The sequence below is a fragment of the Vulpes lagopus genome, chromosome 24, assembly GCF_018345385.1.
Source record: "Vulpes lagopus strain Blue_001 chromosome 24, ASM1834538v1, whole genome shotgun sequence".
Lineage (NCBI taxonomy): Eukaryota > Metazoa > Chordata > Mammalia > Carnivora > Canidae > Vulpes > Vulpes lagopus.
Genome location: NC_054847.1, coordinates 38,752,778 through 38,774,733, shown reverse-complemented (window position 1 = coordinate 38,774,733; position 21,956 = coordinate 38,752,778). Strand labels below are relative to the sequence as shown.

General features: G+C 40.3%; 1 protein-coding gene across 15 annotated transcripts in view; it reads left to right on the top strand.

Annotated features, from left to right (window-relative positions):
- TCF4 (transcription factor 4) overlaps positions 1 to 21,956 on the top strand; it is a 355,096-nt gene that overhangs the window by 105,463 nt on the left and 227,677 nt on the right. For 14 of the 15 annotated variants that reach the window (XM_041739369.1, XM_041739349.1, XM_041739357.1 and 11 more), the window contains 2 exons: positions 15,101 to 15,162; positions 18,201 to 18,297. In XM_041739369.1, the coding sequence (XP_041595303.1) occupies positions 15,101 to 15,162; positions 18,201 to 18,297 (159 nt within the window). Of the gene's footprint in view, positions 1 to 370; positions 389 to 15,100; positions 15,163 to 18,200; positions 18,298 to 21,956 lie in introns of those variants that run through there. The other variant, XM_041739361.1, reaches the window with a different exon arrangement.

Sequence of the window (21,956 nt, the reverse complement as noted above, 5' to 3'; positions counted from 1 at the left end):
CACTTATGGCTGAAAGATAGTGGTTGGGAGAGAAGAATGGCTAATGAATGTATTGGATTTATTTTCTTGAGACAGACAAGACTGAGCAGCCTGAGAACATTTGGTGCTCAGAGGGAGGAAATGCTAAGAGGGGAAAACAAGTCTGAAAGGGAGAGAAGGATAGTTCAAAGGCCAGTTTCCCCTGCTTCACAATCCTGACTAGTGCCAGCTCTAACTGCGTATGTTTGCTTTGCTTGGAAGAGAGAATCCTAGCGCCAGAATTCTCGGAAGTCTGTTTTGGAGGATGCATTAGTCAGGGTATGCTAATTGCTGGAACAAACAACCCCCAAACTTCAGTAGCTTAACGCCGCAAAGGGCTCTTTCCCGCTGGTGTCGCAGATCCACGGAGGTAGGCCGAGCTGCCTGTAGTCAGCCCTTGGGTCTGGGTCCTTCCATTCCTTAGCTCTGCCTTCAGGGCCTCAGGGGTTCCCTAGGTTCTTTGTAGGCAGCTGAACAAAGTGGAAGGAGAATGTGCGTGGAGGCCCACTTGGGAAGTTTGAGGCCTGGAAGAGGCAAGCACCAGTTGGCTTGCGTCCCTTGGGCCCAGGCTCTGTCCCCTGGACCGCGTGCGTGGCCAGGAGGGTGGGAGAGCTGGAGGCCCGTGCTCAGGGGACGAAGCAGCGGGCTCACGGACACAGCCTCAGCTCGGCCACAGTGGGTTGCGCCGGGGACGCGAAGGTTTGGTGTCCACTAGTTTTCAGGGGTCTTGGATTTTCAGCGGGGCGCTGCGGTGGGCACCGGGTTGGAGGCCCGCTGATGGGCTTGACCTGAGGAACTTGTTTACCTTCTCTGCAGAGAAAGGTAATAACTAGGGCGCCTTTCAGGACTCACTTGGGACACTGAGGGGAGTCACCAAGAGGGACTGACCTGTTAACTTCTAGTTAGGACTTAGGATAGGCCAACAGGAACCATTGCTCATAGGTTGACCTCGAAACCTGCAATATTGCTGAGGAGGAAAGGACAGATGCCAAAGCAAAACGGAAAAAGAGTAAAAGAGTGATGGGAAGTAGGCTGTGGGCACTTTTTCTTTGAAAACCCGTTGCCATGCTTCATGTAATCGAATTTCATTCCTTCTAACGAAGCAGTTTGTATAAATAACATGGGGGCTTTCCACAAATCGAATATTTAATATTTCCTTTTTTTTTTTTGCCTTAAAGATGGTAAGGTTTTTTATTTGTAGAACAGATGATTATTTTTCATTTCGACTGATTAGATCTCCCCATGCTATACACTGGTGGCCTCCCCTCTGGTCTCAGAGCCTTGAATTAAAGTGGGCAAAAGAAGCTGAGGGGTGGGTGTGCCTTTTAAAGATAAATTACAATATTGTTGATACAACGAGGAGAATTTGTTCTATCCTGTTTTTGCATTGTCTATATATTGCTTTGATTTCGTTCTGTGTCTCTGAGGCTTGCAGTATTCCTTTCTTTGGCTTTCTTGTTTGTAACTGCAGATCTAGCAGTTTCTTTTGTGTACCACTTGCCTCCCAGAATTTGGCCCAGCAGTTCTGAGTAGCTGAACGATTTATCGAGGACAGATCAGCTGAAATGTGGCTCAACTTGAGTAAAGCAGAAGGAATGACATAAGGTTAGGTGACTGATGTGTGAGTTTTTGAATTTGATTTGGTTTTACATGGAAAGGTTGAAGCAATGATCCATGTATTCTAATAAAAATCATCAGTACAAATCAAATAAAATCTGGCTTAGTGGCTATTTTCCCACTGTATCACTCATGGCTAGCCTGTGCTGTTACAGACCGCATTTGGCAGGCTCTGTTTTTTTCCTACAACAAAATCTTAAAGTAGTATCGCAATCTTTGCTATGTTAGGAAGGCATCTTTTCTAATCAAACTTTCTGCTAATCTCATCAGATAAATCATTATTTTCTACTGACAGCTCCGGCTTCCCTGGACCCCTTCCCTGCTTCTTGTTTTCTTTCGAGATGCCTGGTTATTGTCATTCTTCAGGCCTTTGCTTCTATCTCCTTTCAAACTAACGACATTTCTTCCATTCCTGAGGAAGAGTTACAGCTTTTCACCATTCCACTTAGGGGATTTGTAAGAGCAGGACGTCGCAGCCGCGCATCCCTCTCTGACCAGTACTCCCTGGCTATCAGATGGGCAGAGGGCAGGCTGCATCCAAGTTGCAGACCTACCAAAGAAAGCCATGTGTATTCCTGTGAATTTGATGCCATTAAGCTTGAGAAAAATACCAGTTGATTCTTCCTAATGCATTTCCATTTCTTCCCCCAAGAAGCTGGACAAGGAAATTCATGCAGATGCATTTTGGCTGCTTCAGTTATGAGAGTGTCTCAGGCACTTGAAAGTGAAAGTAAGAGTAGCAGTGTCTTTGGGGAAAGCTGTAGTCCCATTTTTTTGTCATTGCAGACCTGCCGTCACAGTCCTGGTCTTCCTCAAACTAGTGCCAAGCTGTGTTGTGGTGGTGAAATGGTCTTGTGTACAGTGTAGGGCAGCGCAGGGGGGAGACTAGCAATAGTGTTTTCACTGCTAACACGACTTGGGAATGCATATTCCTACTTACCAAAGCTCAATCATTATACTCTCCCAACTTTTCTTAGTTCAGCAAGGATTCTAATAAGCTTCTACAACTATTCTGATACCTGTTGGTCAAGCTTCTATTGTGTAGGCCAGTCTTTCTCTTTTGATTTTTGTTTTTATGCTTTTGAAAGATAGCGTTGGTGTGCTCAAGCTTAAGTATACAATTCCTTTGGATCCCAGTTTCATGCTTGCTAGGATTCTAGATAAATCGTTTAAAATGACACAAATATAAACCAAAACAGTTTGGAAAACAGGATACAAAAGTGTGGTTACCTTACTGTGAGCTAAAAGTTAAACCCTTCAAGTCACCAAGGCAGACTTCTGTACTCTGATCAAAAGCAAGGTGATGTCAGTTGAACAAGTTGCAACATCTGGGAACCGTTTTAAACACCACCATTATATCAGGAAACTATTAGTAAATTCAAGTGTGTGTATTGTATTTGTGTGTGTATGCCGATTTTACACACACGTGCGTGTGTACTTACAGACACAGAATTTATTAATTTTTAAAGATTTTATTTATTTATTCATGACAGACACAGAGAGAGAGGCAGAGACACAGGCAGAGGGAGAAGCAGGCTCCAGGCAGGGAGCCCGATGTGGGACTCGATCCCGGGACCCCCAGGATCAGGCCCCAGGCTGAAGGCAGGCTCTTAACCGCTGAGCCACCTGGGGATCCCCCAGACACAGAATTTATAAGCCCAATAAGAAAAGCCTTTGCCAGTGTCTTCTCAGGCATTTGACTGAGATAGATTTGTAAGGGTGATTTTCTAAGCATTTATAAGTCGGAGTTGAAATCCACCAGCACTGTTCAGTTTATAAAATGGCATGGGCTTTGCCGCAAGGTTAAAGGGACTATTTTGATTTTATATTGCTAACAGTACATTGATTTAATGAATAGTGTATGATATGCATATGTTCCGTCAGTGGCCAAGTCCCACTTACAGTCTTTCTGTCTTCAAGCTTTTCTCTTCACTTTTTGTTCATTTGTATACCTGATTCTAAATGTGAGAATATGTGCTTTTTAAAGTGTCAGTTTACTTCCCACTTTTAAAAACTTTTAGATCTGTTTCCCACTTTTTTTTTTTTTGCCAGTCTATGGAAATCACTCTAATTTTTTTCCTGACTGTCATAGGTGTGCCTGTCTATCCATTTGATCTTAATTGGAAAGTGTTACTGCTGCGGTGGATCTCCTTTTTACACGGTGATTTATGGAATGTGGTGGAAAGAGGCAATGAACAAGTAGCCATTCAGGGCAGCATCTACTCCAGAATGGATTATTTAAGTTGGCTTTATGCATCATGGCATTGGTTTGCAAGTAGGGTGCTCACTCCTGGCTTCATTTTGGCCAAATTCCTTCCAAGCTAGTAGTCTGTCTTCATTTATTCTGGTCTCTATCCTCTCCAGCTCCACATAGGTCACAAGGCTACCACTAAGAATTATATCCACTGAGATGTCACTAGAACCTAAACAAGCATTTGAGGACTACTTCTTACCCATTCAGCTAGAACAGACGTTTTAGTCAAGGTTTACATTTGTTGCCCCAAATTTCTGTGGTTTTCAAAACCAGTTGATCACAGGACCAGAGGATATGTAAGGCTACCTAGAGAACTGGTATGGGTTGTCACTGGCACAAGGGTGGGGGAGTGTGGGTACTGAGGGAATTTTCACTTTTTACTTCATATGCTTTTGTATTTTATTTTTTTTCAGTAAGCGCATAATTGCAAATTGGTTGTAAGATCATAAAGGATCTCCCTATCGATTGCTGATTAGTTGCACAGGGGAAAGTTGTAATCGTGCTGTGATGAATTCCCACGATAACTTCACCAGGTGATGATATGAGCATCACAAGCAAAGACCACCGGGTCATCGCGTGGCTCTGTCTGTGATCTCCCTGGGAAGACACAAGGCCACTTTTGTAGTATGATAGTCACCTGAATAGAATCATGAGGAAGCATCAGATAAACCCAAATTGAGAAACATTCTCTAAAATAACTGGCCTGTACTCTTCAAGAATGCCAAGGTCACGCAAAGAAGGTCTGAGGAACCGTTTTAGATTAAAATAGATGAAAGAGAGCTGATGGTCAGATGCAGTGACTAATCCTGGATTCCGTTTGCTGTTTGTTTGAATGTTTGTTTTTTGTTCTTGGTTGAGTGCATTTATTATACTCGAGATCGAGGGTCATTCATGGAATGAGTGGCAGGTCATCTTGGCTAAGTGGCAGCACCGTGGCCACCACAAAAGGGGGAAAAAGTGCCACATTGGGGAATGGAGTATGGATCAGATAGTGTTGTATCAACGGTCAGTTCTCTGGCTTCGATAACAGCTACTGCTTTTGTTCTTAGGAAATGCACACGGGGGTACTAGCATGATAAAAGGACCTAAGCGATATGACCTACTTGTGCATGGTTCAGACACAGCAAATGACGTAGTTTTAAGTGCATTGTAATGAAAATCAATTTAAAATTAAGAAGTAGAGAAGTATAGGAAAAATCTAAAAATATTTCTTGCCTTGACATCAACTCTTGTTTTTTTTTCCTTGATCGGGGGGCCAGGTAGGGCTAGGACACCTCTCTTTCTTGTTGTTTGTTTGGTTGAAGGTCCCGGATGATTTTGGTGGTCAGCCACATTTGGGAATTATAACCCTCCATTGTATGTTATCCCTTTGAGAAAGAGTTTGCGAGACTCACTTGGAGAGTGACCAGGTGCCACTGCCTAAGTAGCAGAGACTCCCTCAAAATCGGAGTGAAAGGGTGAAAATCGATTTTGTGTAGTTTGGGAATGTGAACATGGTGTAATTCAGGTTCTCTGTGGGTTTCAGTGTGGTCGGCAGGTCTTCAGTCAACCAGGTGACTTACTGTTCTTAAAATGCCACAAAACCTAGATGTCCTTCCTCCAGTTCCATTCTCTCACAAGTCCGATGATCAAAGTCGCACTGTATGCCTGAGTATCAGACTGTAAATTTAGGCAGAATGCATCCTGTCGAGCCCATTAAGTAAAATAAAGAGATTTTCCCCTGATCCAGGCTATTACAATTTCACATTTGCAAAGTATTTCAAATTCATTTTTAATGGACTGCTTCCCTTCAAATACATGTGGAGATAGATTTATAAAACTGTAAACAGTTTATGCATTTTTACAGATTTCCATTGTATGTGTTTGATACTGATTTACCTCTTTTTAATTGCAACAGAGATAAAGAATTAGTAGTTTAAAACAGTAGGAACTACATGTTCTGCTGTGATCAAGGAATTAGATAATCTGGCTTGTTTGCTTAAGGGGTCTGTATCTTGAGACTTTTATAGGGCAGTATTAAAGCTCTGAGCCTTCTTATTATGCCAATACCCAGAAGATTGCTTTAATGAGAAGTAAAGGGCCTTTTTCCAATTACAAGGGAATAACTGTATTAAGTTCCTGTGTTATGTCAACCTGCTTTGATTTGATTATTGCGAAAGAAATGGATTTATCTGTCAGTGTTACTTAATTAAGCCTTCTCATTGATGTTTTGCAGAGTAATATAGTGTGGTTTGCACATTTGAGCCTAAATACAAAGAAAATTGGCCTAAAACTAAGGCATGACCCCTGAAGATAACATGTAAGATTGATTGCTTGTCATTGCCAGGTCAGAGGCTGCAGTGTTAACCACAGGTAGAAGACTGGGATGTTGAAAGGATAAAATAAAAATTAGTTTATGGGACCGTGCAAGAAAACTGTATTTTAGGGAAGATTTTTGAATATTTAAAACTCTGGCTTCACGGGTATCAGTGAAGCATCTGTAAATAAGGGATGGGATGAGAAAAGACTAGAAGGAGCAGAGGCAGTAGACTCGGTTAGAGTATGAAAGGAAATAGAAGAAGGAAAAAGCACAAGGAACGGATGCCATTTGGGAGAAGTGGACCATTGTGGTGATGCAGAGCAATTACAGCCTACAAATATTTCAATTAAGCCAGCAGTCCTTTTCCCAGAGCCACACGAATGGCACCCTAGGGAGAAAAGAGGTATGGGGGAAAAACAGAAGAAAGGATAAAACTGTTATATGTTTTATCTTGGCTCCCCCCCCCCCCCGCACTGAAATAAATTTAATGAATCGATTACCAAGTAGGCATTTAAAAAAATCAATTTGTATATCAAGTCATTACAGTACTATGGACTTTGCAACATAAAAATTACATGTATGATTTGAAAACTGCATGCATAATAACTTGTACATAAGAGTTATATAGTCTCTTCTATTAGAAAATGAGGCATATTGTAACACTTTTGTTGTTCTTTAATGTTTTTAAGGTATCTTTCATTTCTCACACTTTGTGATGTGTATTTGTAAATACATCTTTAAAGGTACTAATAAGCACCTAGTTAAAAACTTCCCCAAATATGCTCACTTTTCATTTAGATATTTTGAGGCTGATCTCTGTAAAATTGGAGTTAGATGCTATGTTGGTTTTTTTTTTTTTTCGAAGTCTTTTGATTTGGTAGCTTGTTTCTGATTGTTACTCTCACCTGATCTAAGCTAAGAACATGGTTTTAGTAAGATTGAATTTTATTAACTGCTTTTAGATTGGTTAGATTTCAAAAACTCCAAAGAGGCAAATACAATTCATATTGTATTCTTGCCTCAAGTTACTCATGGCTCTCTGCTTTCTGGGCTCTTGCTTAGAATGATGAGATCTTGGGGGACATCTGGGTGGCACAGTCAGTTAAGCTGCCAATGCTTGGTTTCAGCTCAGGTCATGATTTTAGGCTTGTAAGATTGAGCCCCTCGTAGAACTCTGTGCTCAGTGTGTAGTCCGCTTAAGACTCTCTCCTCCTCTTCCTGCCACTCCTCCCCTCTGTGTGCTCGGTCTCTTTTTCTAAAAATAAATAAATAAATCTTTATTTAAAAAAAAAAAAAAGAGTGATGAGACCTTGGAAGGATTAACACGTTAAGAGGAAGACTCTGACTGGTTAATTTAAAACATTTGAAATGGAAGGTTGCTAAATAGCACCCACCTCTCTGTGTTTCATGTTAGAGTATTCCAGTTAGAATATTATATTCCAAATGATATGGATGGATCTAAAGACTTAAAGGTTACTTTTTTTCTCAATTTTATACTGCAACCCTTTAGTTCTCAAGAAGGTTTCTGAGTTTCAGAATAACAAGCACCAGCACATTTATAATGCAATAGTTATATTGTATTTGGTTACTTTCATGTGATCTGACTTTCTTGTTATATGAAAATGTGTTTACCATTGTTGTCTTTTTAAGATTTTATTTATTTATTCATGAGAGACACACAGAGAGAGGCAGAGACACAGGCAGGGGGAGAAGCGGGCTCCCTGCGGGGAGCCCGATGTGGGACTTGATCCCTAGATCCCCGGATCACGACCTGAGCCGAAGGTAGATGCTCAACAGCTGAGCCACCCAGGCATCCCCGTTTCCTGTTTTATAGTACTGCAAAATGCAATTTACTCCATATTTTAAATATATGAGATTAGTTTTTGTTTTTGAAAAATAGTTTGTTTTGACTTGAGGAAAATAATATTCTCTAAAGGACATAATATTCTACAGGACATATTAATAATGGAAGTTTACATTGGAGGTTAGTAAAGGCTTAAATAGTGGAATACTTCCTCTCTGATCAAATTTTCCTACTATACTTTCCACTTAGTATTTCCACATTTTGCCTTTTTAAATGCATCTATGTATATCTATATAGAGAACTGTAAGATCATCTTGTACTTGACTTTTTGAGTTTTCAGATTTATTTGGTAAGGAAATCCATTACCACTCAGAAAGGCGGCATTGATGGCAATGATCTGAAAATGGAAAGCCCAGGTCTCTGTTCCTTACATCTGTGATATCTTCAAATTGGTGTGAGATGCCTCCCCACAACCCTCATCTTTTGCTCAATCAGATTTGGAAAGTGCTGAAAGTTTCTTGTTGGTTAGTGCTCAGATCCCTCATTATGAAGCATATCTCGTTTCTTATGGACAAAGAAAGAAGTGATTATGGTGGTGTGGACATTGTCCGTCAATATTTGAAGATTTTCAGCTCTTTCTTCATCTGTACTGGTACTCAAATTTAACTTCAAATTACTCCACTTAGAGCTCTTATTATACGGGGTGCTAATGAAAATGTGCACATCCTTAACACGCTCTTTGCTGATGAAATATTTTGAACTCTAAATTCATCTGGCACTGACGGAGAGCATATGCCATCTCAGTTTGTGTGGAGGGCTCAGCCAAGGGTTCTTCCTGGACTAGGAAATTAGTAGGAGCCACAGATGTACTCAGTCTGTGAGTCTCCATGATGATGTGGAGGCTATTTAATGGTATCCGTTGTTGCAGAGCGAGGGATTTGAGACGGTGTAGACCTCAACATGTCTCAGAGTGATTGTGTCTCTCCAGGAAGAACTTAGCCTCGGTGTCCCAACGCATTCTGAGTGTGTAGGAGCTTTCATCAGGAAGTCAGTCTATTTCTACAAGAGTAGGCATTTGTAGACTTTTAAAGCAACTCAAATAAAACACTTCAGTTGTTTTTTTGGCTCCAGGAAACTCTAGGGCGGTGGATGCTTGGCATGCTCTGGGCTGTAAGTGTGGAAAGGACCAATAGACAACTCTAAGTATTCCCTATCAGCAGAGTTAGGTAACTCATGCTTGTTTGTTTCTTCCTCCTCCTCATCCTCTTCTTTTTTTGGTTTTTAAATTTTATTTATTTATTTAAATTCATTTCAGTTAACATAACACTTGTTATTTCAAATCAAGGTTAAATTTACATAATATTTAGTCTGTGTTCTTAGTTTGGGCCTTGGGTCAGCATACATAACTTTTGACAGCGTGTCATTTATATAGAACACAAACATTTGTTGCAGTGGTGAGAGGTAAAGGGGGTCTTCTGGAGGTAAATCAAGTCACTAAAACAAAGGTACCAAATTCTCTCTGTGATTTTGCTGTAGAGATTTGTGGAGAAGATGGGATTTGTTTATTCTAAACTTATTGGCTGTTTCTAAAATTCAGGGGAATATTTGAAAGTCTCTGACCTGTTTAGCAGACCTAGGCATCATAAAAATGGGAGGCTCAGATTTCTTTGAATAAATCACAATTTTACAGATTTACATGATTGGATTATCTTAGATTTTGGAGGGTGCTAATAAGTTATGCTCTCATGGGTATGTGTTGGTTACTGAGAATTTGCTACAGACCGGGGACTCCCCTAAGTGTTTAACAAATATTAATTAACTTATTTACTTTAACACTCACTCCTTGAGGTTGGAAATCCTATTATCCCTGTTATCTTGTTAGATACCTACTTTGGATGGGTCCTGGGTTTTTGCTTCTGTTTTCCTTGACCTAAGAGGCCATTAAATTTTCTAGGTTGGCAGATGTCCTTAGGGCAAAAATGTCTTCTCTACTTTCCTGGGTTCTAGCTCTCAATTTAATTTTGGCTTGATAAGTGCGTATTATCTTCTCAGCTTATTAGTATCTTAAAGAAGATTTTTAAAACTTGATCCATCATTTTTAGTTTTTTTTTGTGAGAGAGTTGTTCAAATATACTAGCCTTCCCTCGTTCCAAGAACGGAACGCAAACCCATTTATTTGTAGTTGACAAAAGTGAGTTCAGAGAGGCCAGTTCAGACTGGCTCAGACCATAGAGCTGGCTAATGCGGAGTGGCTGGTGAAATCCGAATCTCTGTCCCAACTCCTAGGGCTGTGTTTTCTGACATTTGTCCAGTCTATCTGAGAGTTTCCATCTTGCACATAAACAAAGTGGAGATTTGAGTAATCGGATCTTAAGTCTAATGAATGTGGAAATGGGGAATCATAGAAATGAAAAATTATCTCTGTGTGCCTTTTCTCAAAATGGACTGTTTTGTCCTAGTTCTGTCCAAACTTTGCTTTTGTGTTTTGGTGCTGAAATGTCAGATATTTTAGAGGGGCTTATGCCGAGCTACTCTAATAGAGTGAAATTTTGTGGCTTGTCAGGTTGCCTCCTGAACCAACTGTCAATCCTTGTAGAAGTTGCTCAGTCTGTCCTCATTTAGGGTAAAATAAATTAGAAAAGTCTGGAACAATGGAACCCATTTTAGTCTTTTGGAAGAATAATTTCTGTCATCCACTTGCTTTATCCCTTGCCCTTCTGCTGCCTGGATTATTATTGTGTTTCTATTATTTATTCCCATCTTGGTTGGAGAGTGGCCGTAGGACAAGGGAGAGCAGGAACTCCATGTTGAGACAGCCTCTATCCCTGGCAGTTTTTCATTTGTTACTATGTTGCCTTAATGGATTTCCTGAATTATTTGTGTGCTTTCCTCCCATATTCATTGTGAATCTTGTTTCACTCCTTGTTTTGCCCACTCAGTAGCTTGTAGAATTTTGACTCCTTTTTCTTTTCTTTTTTCTTTTCTTTTCTTTTCTTTTCTTTTCTTTTCTTTTCTTTTCTTTTTTTCTTTTCTTTTCTTTCTTTTTTTTTCTTTCTTTTCTTTTCTTTTCTTTTTTTTCTTTTTCTTTTTCTTCTTTTCTTTTCTTTTCTTTTTTCTTTTCTTTTTTTTTTTTTTAATTTTGACTGCTTTGTGGCAAATATCCAGTCCATCACAGTGTACACTTTGATAAGCTCATTATACCTCTGGCTTTACTGTTCCCTATTTTTATTTTCCAGTCTCTTGATTTCTTCAAATATTTACTTTTAGATACTTGCGTTGTGTATAATTCTATAATCTTTTGTGCGCTCAAGAATGGGCATAAACTCCCAGCTACTTTCACTGTGCCTGGGAAGACATTTGAGAAGTAGCATTCAAGATGGTCATGGAAAGAAATGAAGCTCTTGCCAGGGAGGACTTTAAAGCGTTGGAAAAGAGCATCCCCTGGCTTTGGCGTTGACAGCACCTGTGTTTGCCAGTTGCTTGGGAGAGTTTCCCGTTCCGACGAAGCCTCAGTGTTCTCATATATGAAATGTGGTACTGTTCGTGCATTAAAGTGCTTAGCGTAGTGGCAGAAACACTGACACTGAAGCTCAGTTAGCTGCTATTAGTTTTCGAGAGATGGAACGGTTCAGGCAGAGGGAATAGCAGGTACAGGACCATAGAGCTGTGGAAGTCTGTGCAGCGCCTGCATACACCAGCAGGGAAGAAGAAATGGCCAAGGGTAGGCCACATGCAGGTTTACTAAAAAAAGGGAGTCTGGGCAAGATGCAGATGCATCTGGATGCAGATGTGATGGGAATGTGTGCCGAATGCTGCTGAAAACTGGCAACCTTGGCAAGAATTTTAAGATAGGGAGAGAGCGAGGCAAGTGGTGGTGGTGTGGGGCGTGCATCTGTCTTGCGTTCCCAGAAAGGCAGGCTGGCGGTTCTCAAACTACTGTGCACACGCAGATGACTCGAGGACCTTGTTTAAAACACAGTTTTCATGAGAGCTCCACACTCAGGTGGTCAGCCGTGGACCCAAGATGCTGATTTTGAAATGAGCATACAGGTGATTCGCACGTAGCGGGTCCTCGGATGCCCTCTGAGACGTACTGGGACGGCTGCTGAAGAAATGCTCACTAACTGGCAGGCCTGATGAAGCTCAGTGGGAGGGGACATGGAAACAAATGACTAAAAGCAACATGTTTACATTCATTATGAGTTACAAATCTCCGTGCTCTGGCTCTGTGGCTTCTAGCTCTTGGATTCGTGAGATACAGACCTGTTTTCAAAGAAAGAAGCGTAATCAGAAATCGGACGGTTGTCCTCTTGGGTTTGGGAGAGCCTGCCCTTGGTCCTCCTCTTTTAGATGCCCCGGGAGGCCAGGGGATGGAAAAGCCTGTTAAGAAGAGATCAGGCTGCGGGAGGAAGCAGAAAGGAAGGTGGAGCAGCGTGAGGTCGGGAAACGAGAAAGATGGAAATGAGAAAGGATGGGAAAAGAGCAGTCAGATCTGATTGGTTGGGAATCTATTTGTGAAGGAACCCAGCCAGTATTTAACCTGTTTTGAAAAAGCTAGACTTCCAGCATTTTTAATTAGTGGATTGCTCGCTTTTGAAATTGCCCAGTTGGGAATACTCAAGTTTTGATGTGTTTTATCTGCCTGCTAATTAGCAGGCTGCTTGGTTGACCATCATTTTCCCTTTATTCTGTGGACAGAAGATGTTTATGAGGGTCTCCTGAAACACTCCACTCAAGTCTGGGTTAAAAGGTGTAAGTCGCTGTGTATTCAGTAAGAGTTCATACTAAACTATAAATTACATCCTAGGGCAGCCCTGGTGGCTCAGCGGCTTAGCGCCTGCCTTCGGCCCAGGGTGTGATCCTGGGGTCCCGGGTTCGAGTTCCGCATCGGGCTCATTGCGTGGGGCCTGCTTCTCCCTCTGCCTGGGTCTCTGCCTCTCTCTCTCTCTCATGAATAAATAAATAAAGATCTTAAAAAAATACTAATACATCTTTCTCCTTCATCTTGCTTCTTCCGTTTTGCTCTTTAATGTGGTTTTTCCCCTCAGCACTGGGCTTCTCAATCTAGACACAACTGAGACTTGGGGACAGAGCTTAGCGTGTGTGTCGTGGGGGGCATTCCAACACCGTGGGACGGTCAGCAGCATCCCTTGGCCTCCGCCCCCTCCTCCTGTGCCCCAGGTTGTGATGTCTCCTGGGGGCTGAAATCACCCGTGATGGAGGACCATTCCTCTCTCCTCCTTATCTCTGCCCACTCTTTTGTGTTTAAAAATTTCCCTGAAGATTAGAACCATAAAATGGGTCCAGGCAATCTGAACTCTTAATGGGATATAGCGATTCAACGCTGTTCCTTCATTACTTCTTGGTCAAATGTTAAGGGGTGGGGGGGAAAGAGGGGAAAAAAAATCTCTCAAATTAACCCAGGCTGGCTGTTTCAGGTGAAAAGGAAGTCAAGGCCTGCCAGACTTCTTAAGATCCACAGCGGTTGAGAGATTTTTGGCATTTATGCTTTTTGTTGCTGAAAATATTTGATTTGGGGGTAAGGATGAGGAGAACCATGTAGGCTGGCTACTCCCCAATCCAGGGGGTTCTAAGTCCCCTCTTCAAGTATTTCGGCTCGGCACACCTGTAGGCCAGGGGATGGGTTGTTAAACAGCGGATTTGGGCAAAGTCTGGATGCAGCAATGGAGCTTTCTTGACATCCCTTAAAGCTCGCAGTGACAGCCTTCAGCTCTCCTGGCGGCGGGGGGGGGGGGGGGGGGGGGGACACACGACATTCGTTTGCAGTTGCATTAGCTTCTGAAGCACCAACAAAAGGAACAGAGATATTTGTTTAAAAAAAGAGAGAAAGGATTCAAGTTTAGTGGTAATAGTTGTTTTTTGTTGTTGCTGTTCTATCTCTTAAGATATGCTAAAGTGCTGTGTACTCCACTGTACCCAAAAATAAATCCATTAATTATACCATGATTATTTCATCTGATAATAAAACAGCAGTAATAAAAGGAATGACAGTGCATTAGGAGAATAAACAGTATCGCTGAAATGTTAGGAAACACAATAAATGGGATTATGTCTCCTGAACCAAAGTTTCACACCTCCTCCTCCAGTGCTGTCAGAGGAAGTTTGTGATGGCCGTCTGTTACCAACCATGATCAAAATAAGAGAACAGGGAAACTTTTTATCCTTATAAAGGACCTCTCATCAACAATCTCGAAGCCATTTCTAAATATAGAGCGACTGATCTTTAAAACATTTTTTTACGTTTTAAGCAATTAATATGATAACTTAGCTGTTAGACTCTCCAGCCCGATTTTCTCGCCACTTCAAACACTCAGTGGTCAGCTGTTAGGACTTTGCTGGTGCAGAGTTTAGAAGAATTTCAGCTTTCTGGTAGTCTGGGTATGTCTCTCCATTATCACTTAATCAAGAAAAACATTGCTTTAATGACTTTGATTTTCACATCTCAGTGCCCAGATTAAGGATTGTAGCCAAGTGGTCAAGTCTATTAAAATAACTAAAATACTGAGACAGTGTTGTCTTTACTTAAAACATTAAAAAAAAACACCCAAAATTCTAATATCCTTGTATTGTACTGGTGGAGATAGAGGACTGAATCCTTTTTGTGTTGTGTGTATTTTGTTGCACGTCTGTTGTCTGGTAGAGTGAGCCTTGACTAGGGAACGAGAAGTATCCAAGAGAATTATGGCATAGACTCCGCTCATGTCAGCATGAATAGTTAACTTACTTTCTAAAATACACATTTAAGGTTGCGTTAGTGTCGTTTTAAACTCACTTTGTACAAAAGATCTTAATAAAACTTTAAGTGTAGTTTCAGGTCCATAAAAGTTGAGGCTATGAAACACTGAAGGATAGAAGTAATTTTTATGTTCATACCTCTGGTTCCTGAGGGTCCAGTTCATTTCTGCTGTGAATTTAAATGAGTTAATTTAAGTAGATGGGTCAGAAGCCACTATCATCGTGGTAGCCCCGTGCCTGATTCTTAATTAAAGGCAACAGGAGATTAATTTGAAACATTAATTTAAAAGTGCATATACAAAAAGAAAGAATTATTGCAAGAAAGCCTAAAGAACTTTTCTCTTGTCCCTAGATGTAGAAGACAGAAGTAGCTCAGGGTCCTGGGGGAACGGAGGACATCCAAGCCCGTCCAGGGTAAGTATATCTAATCTTTTTTCCCCACAACCAGACATCCCACATATGTAAATTGACAAACTGAAGGTGAGTTTTTCCCTCTCTCTCTCTCTCTCTCACATGACTGCACAGATACATATACACGCATACTAAGTTTAATGAGGATCAGCTTGTGTTTGCAATTTTTTCCCATTCTCTTATTGGATGCTGTTATTGAATTTGACACCTGTTCCATTTCTGCTAAACAGAAGAAAAATCCTATATTAAATATTTGGCCTTACTTTGCTTGTTATTGATCCAGCATTACAGAAAGTTATTTGTTGTAGATGGCACAACTTTGAAAAAAAAAATCTGGGATTCCCGTAATGTGTTGGTGTATATAGATGACAGAATAATTCTGAGGACAGAGTATGAAGCTCTATCTGGTCAGTGTAATCTACATAATAAGTCATGGTTGATTTCATTTCATAAACATGCTATTAATGCCTTTGGTCACCCGTTGGGTTCATTCATTTATTTGGTTTCAAATTTTTGCTATTCTTTTCTCATGGTTTTCCCTCATGCTTTAGTTGTTACTTTGGGTATAATGGAAAGACCATGGAATGGGGTAAGAGTAGGGAGGTTAGGCCACGTGTGTATGTGCGTATGACCTTGGGCATGTCATTTCACTTCCTTGGTCCTCCTTGTTGTAATTCGTAAACCGAAGAAGTAAAGCCAGAAGGTCTTTTATGTTCCTTCCCACTTAAATATATATATGATTTTATGTATAATCTGTTTTTAATGGAATCATTTCTAGTCCCTCTAAAATCCATGTCAGCTTTTCTAATATACATATAAATACCCCAAATTAAAAATAGACTGAGAGCACATAGTCAAACAAACACGTGCCCCTCCCCCAGCCAGCTGCATAAATGAAGCATTCTGCAGGGAGGGAACATTTTACTCTAAGTATTCACATACATTTGAGGTGGGGGTGTTTCTATTTTGGCAAGGAGGCAAGGAAGGTAATCAAGCTCTCACAATGAGGACGTGTCAGCAAGCCGCGGTTGTCCGTTTCCACCTGTCCTTTGACCTTGTGGTTCTCAGTGTGGTCTCTACGGCACAGCAGGGTCTGTAAGCTTAACCAGGAGCTTTGCTGAAGCCACTGCGCCAGCTGTCGGGCCTGGTATCCTAATGCATTATATGGATGGGTTGAGGAAATCTTTCCTCCTCCTCACGTTACAGGCTGCACTTGCAGAAATAAATCCATTCCTCTTGACAGCAAGTGTAGGAGATGACACAATTTTCCCCTATTGTTTAGCTCATTCACACTTAATGTCTTAGGACTTCTCACTTTAACACACACGCTACTTTTAATTGTTCTTTTGAGAACAAGGTCCCTTGGGACCGTAGTCCTGACTTTCATTTTTTCAGTGACTGTCCCGCCATTTTTTTCAGGGCATATTTTGGTGAATAATTTTGAGTCAGTGTTTTGTAGTTTCTATCTTCTAGATCCAGGTAGCTTGCACGTGACAGATTTCCAGGCCGAGCGTGTCTTCTCTCCTCTTAGAGTGGTGACATTATCCACTACCTTGCAGCACTGTGCTGTGCTTTAAATTAGGTAGTGTATATGAAAGTACGCTAAGATGAGGACCCTTAATAAGTAAAAATCAGCCTTATATTATACAATGCTCCATATAGAATAAGTGAGTGCAAAACCCATGCTAGGTATTTAAAGTATGACATTTTTTAATACACTGACATATTGGCAGCCTTATATTACAGTATCATTCCAGTTAATTTTCTAAATAAGGGAAAGTGATTAAAAACAGGCTTATTTGGAACCTTAAGAGGTCCAGTTATTCTCTCCCAAAGTGATGTGCGTTTGCATTTTTCATACAGCGTCCGTCTTTTTTTGTGTGGGCAGATCCTGCCCTTTGGCTAACATGCCAACTGATGCCTCTGAGTATATTTGACTTGGTCTTTATGGGCAGTGCAACCAGCTGAGCAGATCGACTTTTTTTTTTCCTTTTTGGTTATTTTATGCACCTTAGTCTGAAATTTGAACCCTGTAATATAGATGATTTTTAACTTTTCCTATATGTTATCTGATTCCTCCATTAATAAGTGGGCAGTTTAAAAACATTATTTTAATTTTAAATTTCATTGAAATGATGAGATCATTGTAATCATGACAGTTTTCTGCCCAAAATTAATGTCTGCTTTAAAACTTTTTCCTGCCATACTTTTCCAAATCCAGGAGTACTAATTTATGCTGAAGTTTTGATGTTTGTTCATAGTCATGCTGTAATATTTTCATCTTCTAACGTGTTAATTACTTGCGGAATGATCCAGTTCTCTTACAACCACAATAGCAACTGTAAAAAAACATTGAAATTTCAATACCCTAAAACCAAATGTTGGTCTAAAAGGCTCTATCTTGGTCTTCTAAAAGCATTCATTATAGGCGATGGGTCATTTTTCCCTGATAGCACAATATTGCTTTTTTCTTTTTTTAAATAATGTGGTGGGCTTGCCTGCACCTGAGTGGCTCAGCCAGTTAAGCATCTGCCTTCGGCTCAGGTCACGATCCTGTAGTCTTGGGATCAAGCCCTGCATGAGGCTCCTTGCTCTGCGGGGAGCCTGCTTCTCCCTCTTCCTCTGCTGCTCCCCCTGCTTATGCTCTCTCTTTCTGTGTCAAATAAATAAATAAATAAAATCTTAAAAAAATAATGTGGGCTTACCAAAATAGTGACTTCTAATATTTATAGTGCATTTTATATATGTCAGGTGTTTTACATACATTATTTCATTTAATCATGCCAACAACTTCCTGCAGTTGATTCTATTATTATTGTTCTAAGCTTTCACAGCTACCTTGAGGAAAACTTGAACTCTGCAGACTTGTAGAGCCCTCTCTTAACCAGTGGACCTGTGAAGAGGCAGGTCCCTTATAATGAGGTTTCATGGTGGGAATGTGGACTTCAGTTTCTTTGGATCTTGGAGCTGTCAGTAGGGGGGTATTTATATGCTGATTTATTCATGCGAAATGAAAACTTATGATGTTGTTTTATTTACAGAACTATGGAGATGGGACTCCCTATGACCACATGACCAGCAGGGACCTTGGGTCACATGACAATCTCTCTCCACCTTTTGTCAATTCCAGAATACAAAGTAAGACCAATTTTAAATTAACATACACTTTTTGAATGCTGATATTTTACTATAGAAAGAGGAGAATTCAGTCCAGACAGAGGATCTGTTTTTAGGGACTTGGATATTTAGCCAGTTCACTCTAGTAATTTTAAGTTGCAGAAAAAATACTGACAGTTTATGCTTGATAATTGTGCGTAAAGGACTAAGTTTTATAACTGTGTGGAATTACAGGATTTCGGTGATACCGAATGGCCGTGGAAATTTTGTCTTTCTTAGGTATAAAGCTCGTATTCTAATTTCAACGATGCAATACTTGTTTTTTGATTTAAGGTTGATAAAGTCAAAGTGGTGAATATTTAAAATGAAAATATCTTCAGGCCTGTCCATTGGCAGTGATATATAGTCTGTATCACTTATAAATTCTTATTAAAAGGGTTGTGGAACCCCTTTAATAATAGGTTTAGATGACTGAAATCAGAGTAGTGTATTCAAGTTGAATTAAAAGATCTGGTTGTGTATTTATCGAGGTGTGAGCTTTAGAGGGCTGATGGTGTAGGCAGACTGTAGCTTACTTCACTGGAAGCCAGCTACGCTTGAGGTAGCTTATGAGTTTCCAGCATGTCCTTCATACTAGCATCTTTTGAGTATTTTTCTGTTTCGTTTACTCTATAAGGATGTGTGTGTAACAGCAGTAACCTGAGCAATGAGCAATAGCAGATTGCTTTAGTTTCAAGTGAAGCAATGATCTTTGTTCTGGTAAATGTGTTTTTTTTTTTTAGCATTATTAATAAGTCTCTCAACTTGGTTAAATTCTATTGCAAATCTATCAATAAATGAAGTTGAATTTCTTGGCAGAAGGCATTGGACCATACTCCAAGAAAAACACACGGTCATAATTATATCACTCTGAAACCATAGTTGCAAATGCTTCTAAAGAATGTCCCTATTTTTAAGCCTTGGAAGCTTACTTGTGATTTAGTGTATAGATAGTCCTCGAATATCAGTCATTTTTTCAAAAGTCACCATCAAGTCCATCTAAAGGAATCTCAGGTATTTAAAACAAAGGAGACAAAGCAGAGAAATACTAGCAACTTATTTTAAGTGGATGACATCATATGTTTGTGCCTTTATGGGTTTTTTTGTGTGTGCCTTTAAATATCATTCCAACTTTGAGAACCATGAAGTTGTGTTTGATCATAGGTTCTTATATTTGTGTTTCTCTTTAGGATGATAAATTTCATATCTGTGTTTTAATTTTGCAGCTAAAGCCAGCTTCCCAGTTTTTTAAAATCAATTGTTGATAGGGAGTTGCAACAACTTTCCCATTTTCAGGATACACAGATAAGGAAGACTAGATACATTTGTTCACTTAGGTTTTAAAGAACGACTTTAGGCTCTTTAGCGACGATGTTAAATTCTAACCTTGTTTCTCTAGTCACCCTGTCTCAATTTCATAAGATAGAATAAAAGATTAACTAGAAAATAATAATCTTGGAAAGTGGTACTTTGACAGCATATTAAAGGACTCCCCTAGAAGATTCTTTTTAAAAAATTTAAAAGAAGATTTTATTTATCTATTCATGAGAGACACAGAGAGAGGGGCAGAGACACAGGCAGAGGGAGAAGCAGGCTCCCTGCAGGGAGGCCGACATGGGTCTCGATCCTGGGTCTCCAGGATCACGCCCTGGGCCGAAGGCAGACACTAAACTGCTGAGCCACCCAGGAATCCCAACCCCTAGAACATTCTTAAGCTATCCTCTGATGGGTGAAAGTAAAATAGAATAAATGAATGGCTCCTCATATTTGGAGGTCTGTGTTATGTACATGAGGAAAAAGTTTTGCTCAAGAACCACTTGATAAGTTAATATCACAGAAAACACCCAGCAGTGCAAGGACACTAAATATTTGTTCTTGTTCATCTGTCCTCGTGGGCCACTGTTTTAGAAGCCAAATTCGTTTTCCCATCCAAATAGTATTTAAAATCTACGTGGCCTGAGAGCCTGGAGCTAGAGCAGAGAGAGCTGACTCCTTTCACTTAGTCGTTAAAGCTGAAAGTCCCTGTCAGCTGTGTTCTTTTATCCCGTCTGCCCTCCTTCCCATTAAACTCTTAAATATGGAGGCCAAGACAGTCTCCTGCATTGTGGTAGGAAATGCTACTATGTCCGGGAGGCTCCCACCCACTGTTCCCCATGAAAGGACTTCTCTGTTAGATAAGCTGTCTGGTCTGAAACATGGCTCTTTATTGTTTACAAACTGCTACATTTTCCACCTCAAGCAGATTTTTGCACAGAATAGATTTGTGCTGGGGCTAAATGGTTTATCTGACATTAACGGCGCAGTGTCAGACTGGGGTCAGGGAAGTCGCCCTCGGAGCGACAGGCCACGGCGCAGTCTGCAAAAAAAGGAAAAAGACATTTAAACAACTACGAAATACCTTGCATTTTTAGTTGGGAAAAGAATTTAAAAATATTTTTAGAGGCCTGCCCACGAATGCTGCATTAACTCTTCCCGGGCCTGTGATTTCTCTCTCACATACCAAATGGCTTCTTGATTGGCTCGACTGTCTCAGGCCTGGATTAGGGGAACAAAGATGCTCATTGATTTTTGGCCAGGCTGCTGTTTATTTAAAATAAAACCACTTTCGAGATGGGCCACGCTTGGTGTTATGCCATGCTTTCACAAAGGGAAGGTAGGTCGTTTTCGAGAAATTAAAGACAACCGATTTACAAAAGGAGACGGAGATAAAACGAGACCTGTTAGTGCAGCCAACAATTTGGGCTCACGGAATACATGGTATATTCTCAACTGCCCTTTGTGTCCAAATCCATATTCAGTGTCATGGTCTTTGTGGAAGTTTTCATTCTACCAAATGAAGGCGTTAGACTTCCTGGAAGTTGTTGACAACAGTCAATACCGGCTTTCAGAATCTTTAGTTTTCATTAAAGCTACAAAGGATTTCTTCACATGTCAAAGATTTAATTCTGCTGTGATGTCACATTAGGGTAAAAGCTATAGCATAAGAAGTAAATCAGCCACTTTATTGGACCAGATTCTCTATTGTCAAATCAATCAAGCCTGTGACTGAATTAGGCGTCTGCTGCAGAAACAAGTGACACTAATTTTACGGGAAAGAGTTATTAACTGCAGATGACCTGATTTTTTTTTTTTTTTTTAAGTAAACTGTTCACTTAGCGGGGTTTTATTTTGTGGCAGGGAACGAAAAAAGTAATGAACTGCTCTCTCCTTTGGGGAGTGCATTATTATTAATTATTATTATTATTATATATTTTGTTCTCTATGGCAATACTCTACTGTTTTGGAGAAATGATGCAGGCATTCATTGCTAACATTTGCTCATAAACTCTTACCACAGCAAAACCCTTTACTACAACTCTGAACTTTCTGATTTCACAGGAACGGTTTTGCATAAATGTTCCAGTTTTTGTGATATATAATACTTAGGTTTGGCGCCAAAATACCAAAACCCGATTTATTTGTGATCTCAAACTTTTGCAGAGTGGTATGTAATTTATAAGAGTAATAGAGTACCTCCATTAATTTATTCTTTTAGAAATAAGACTGCATATCTGAATGTAATATCCTATTTTGACAGCTTGTGAATCTCTAAACTAAAAATGAACAAATGAACACAAGGGCACTCGCATGCATGCGTGGAT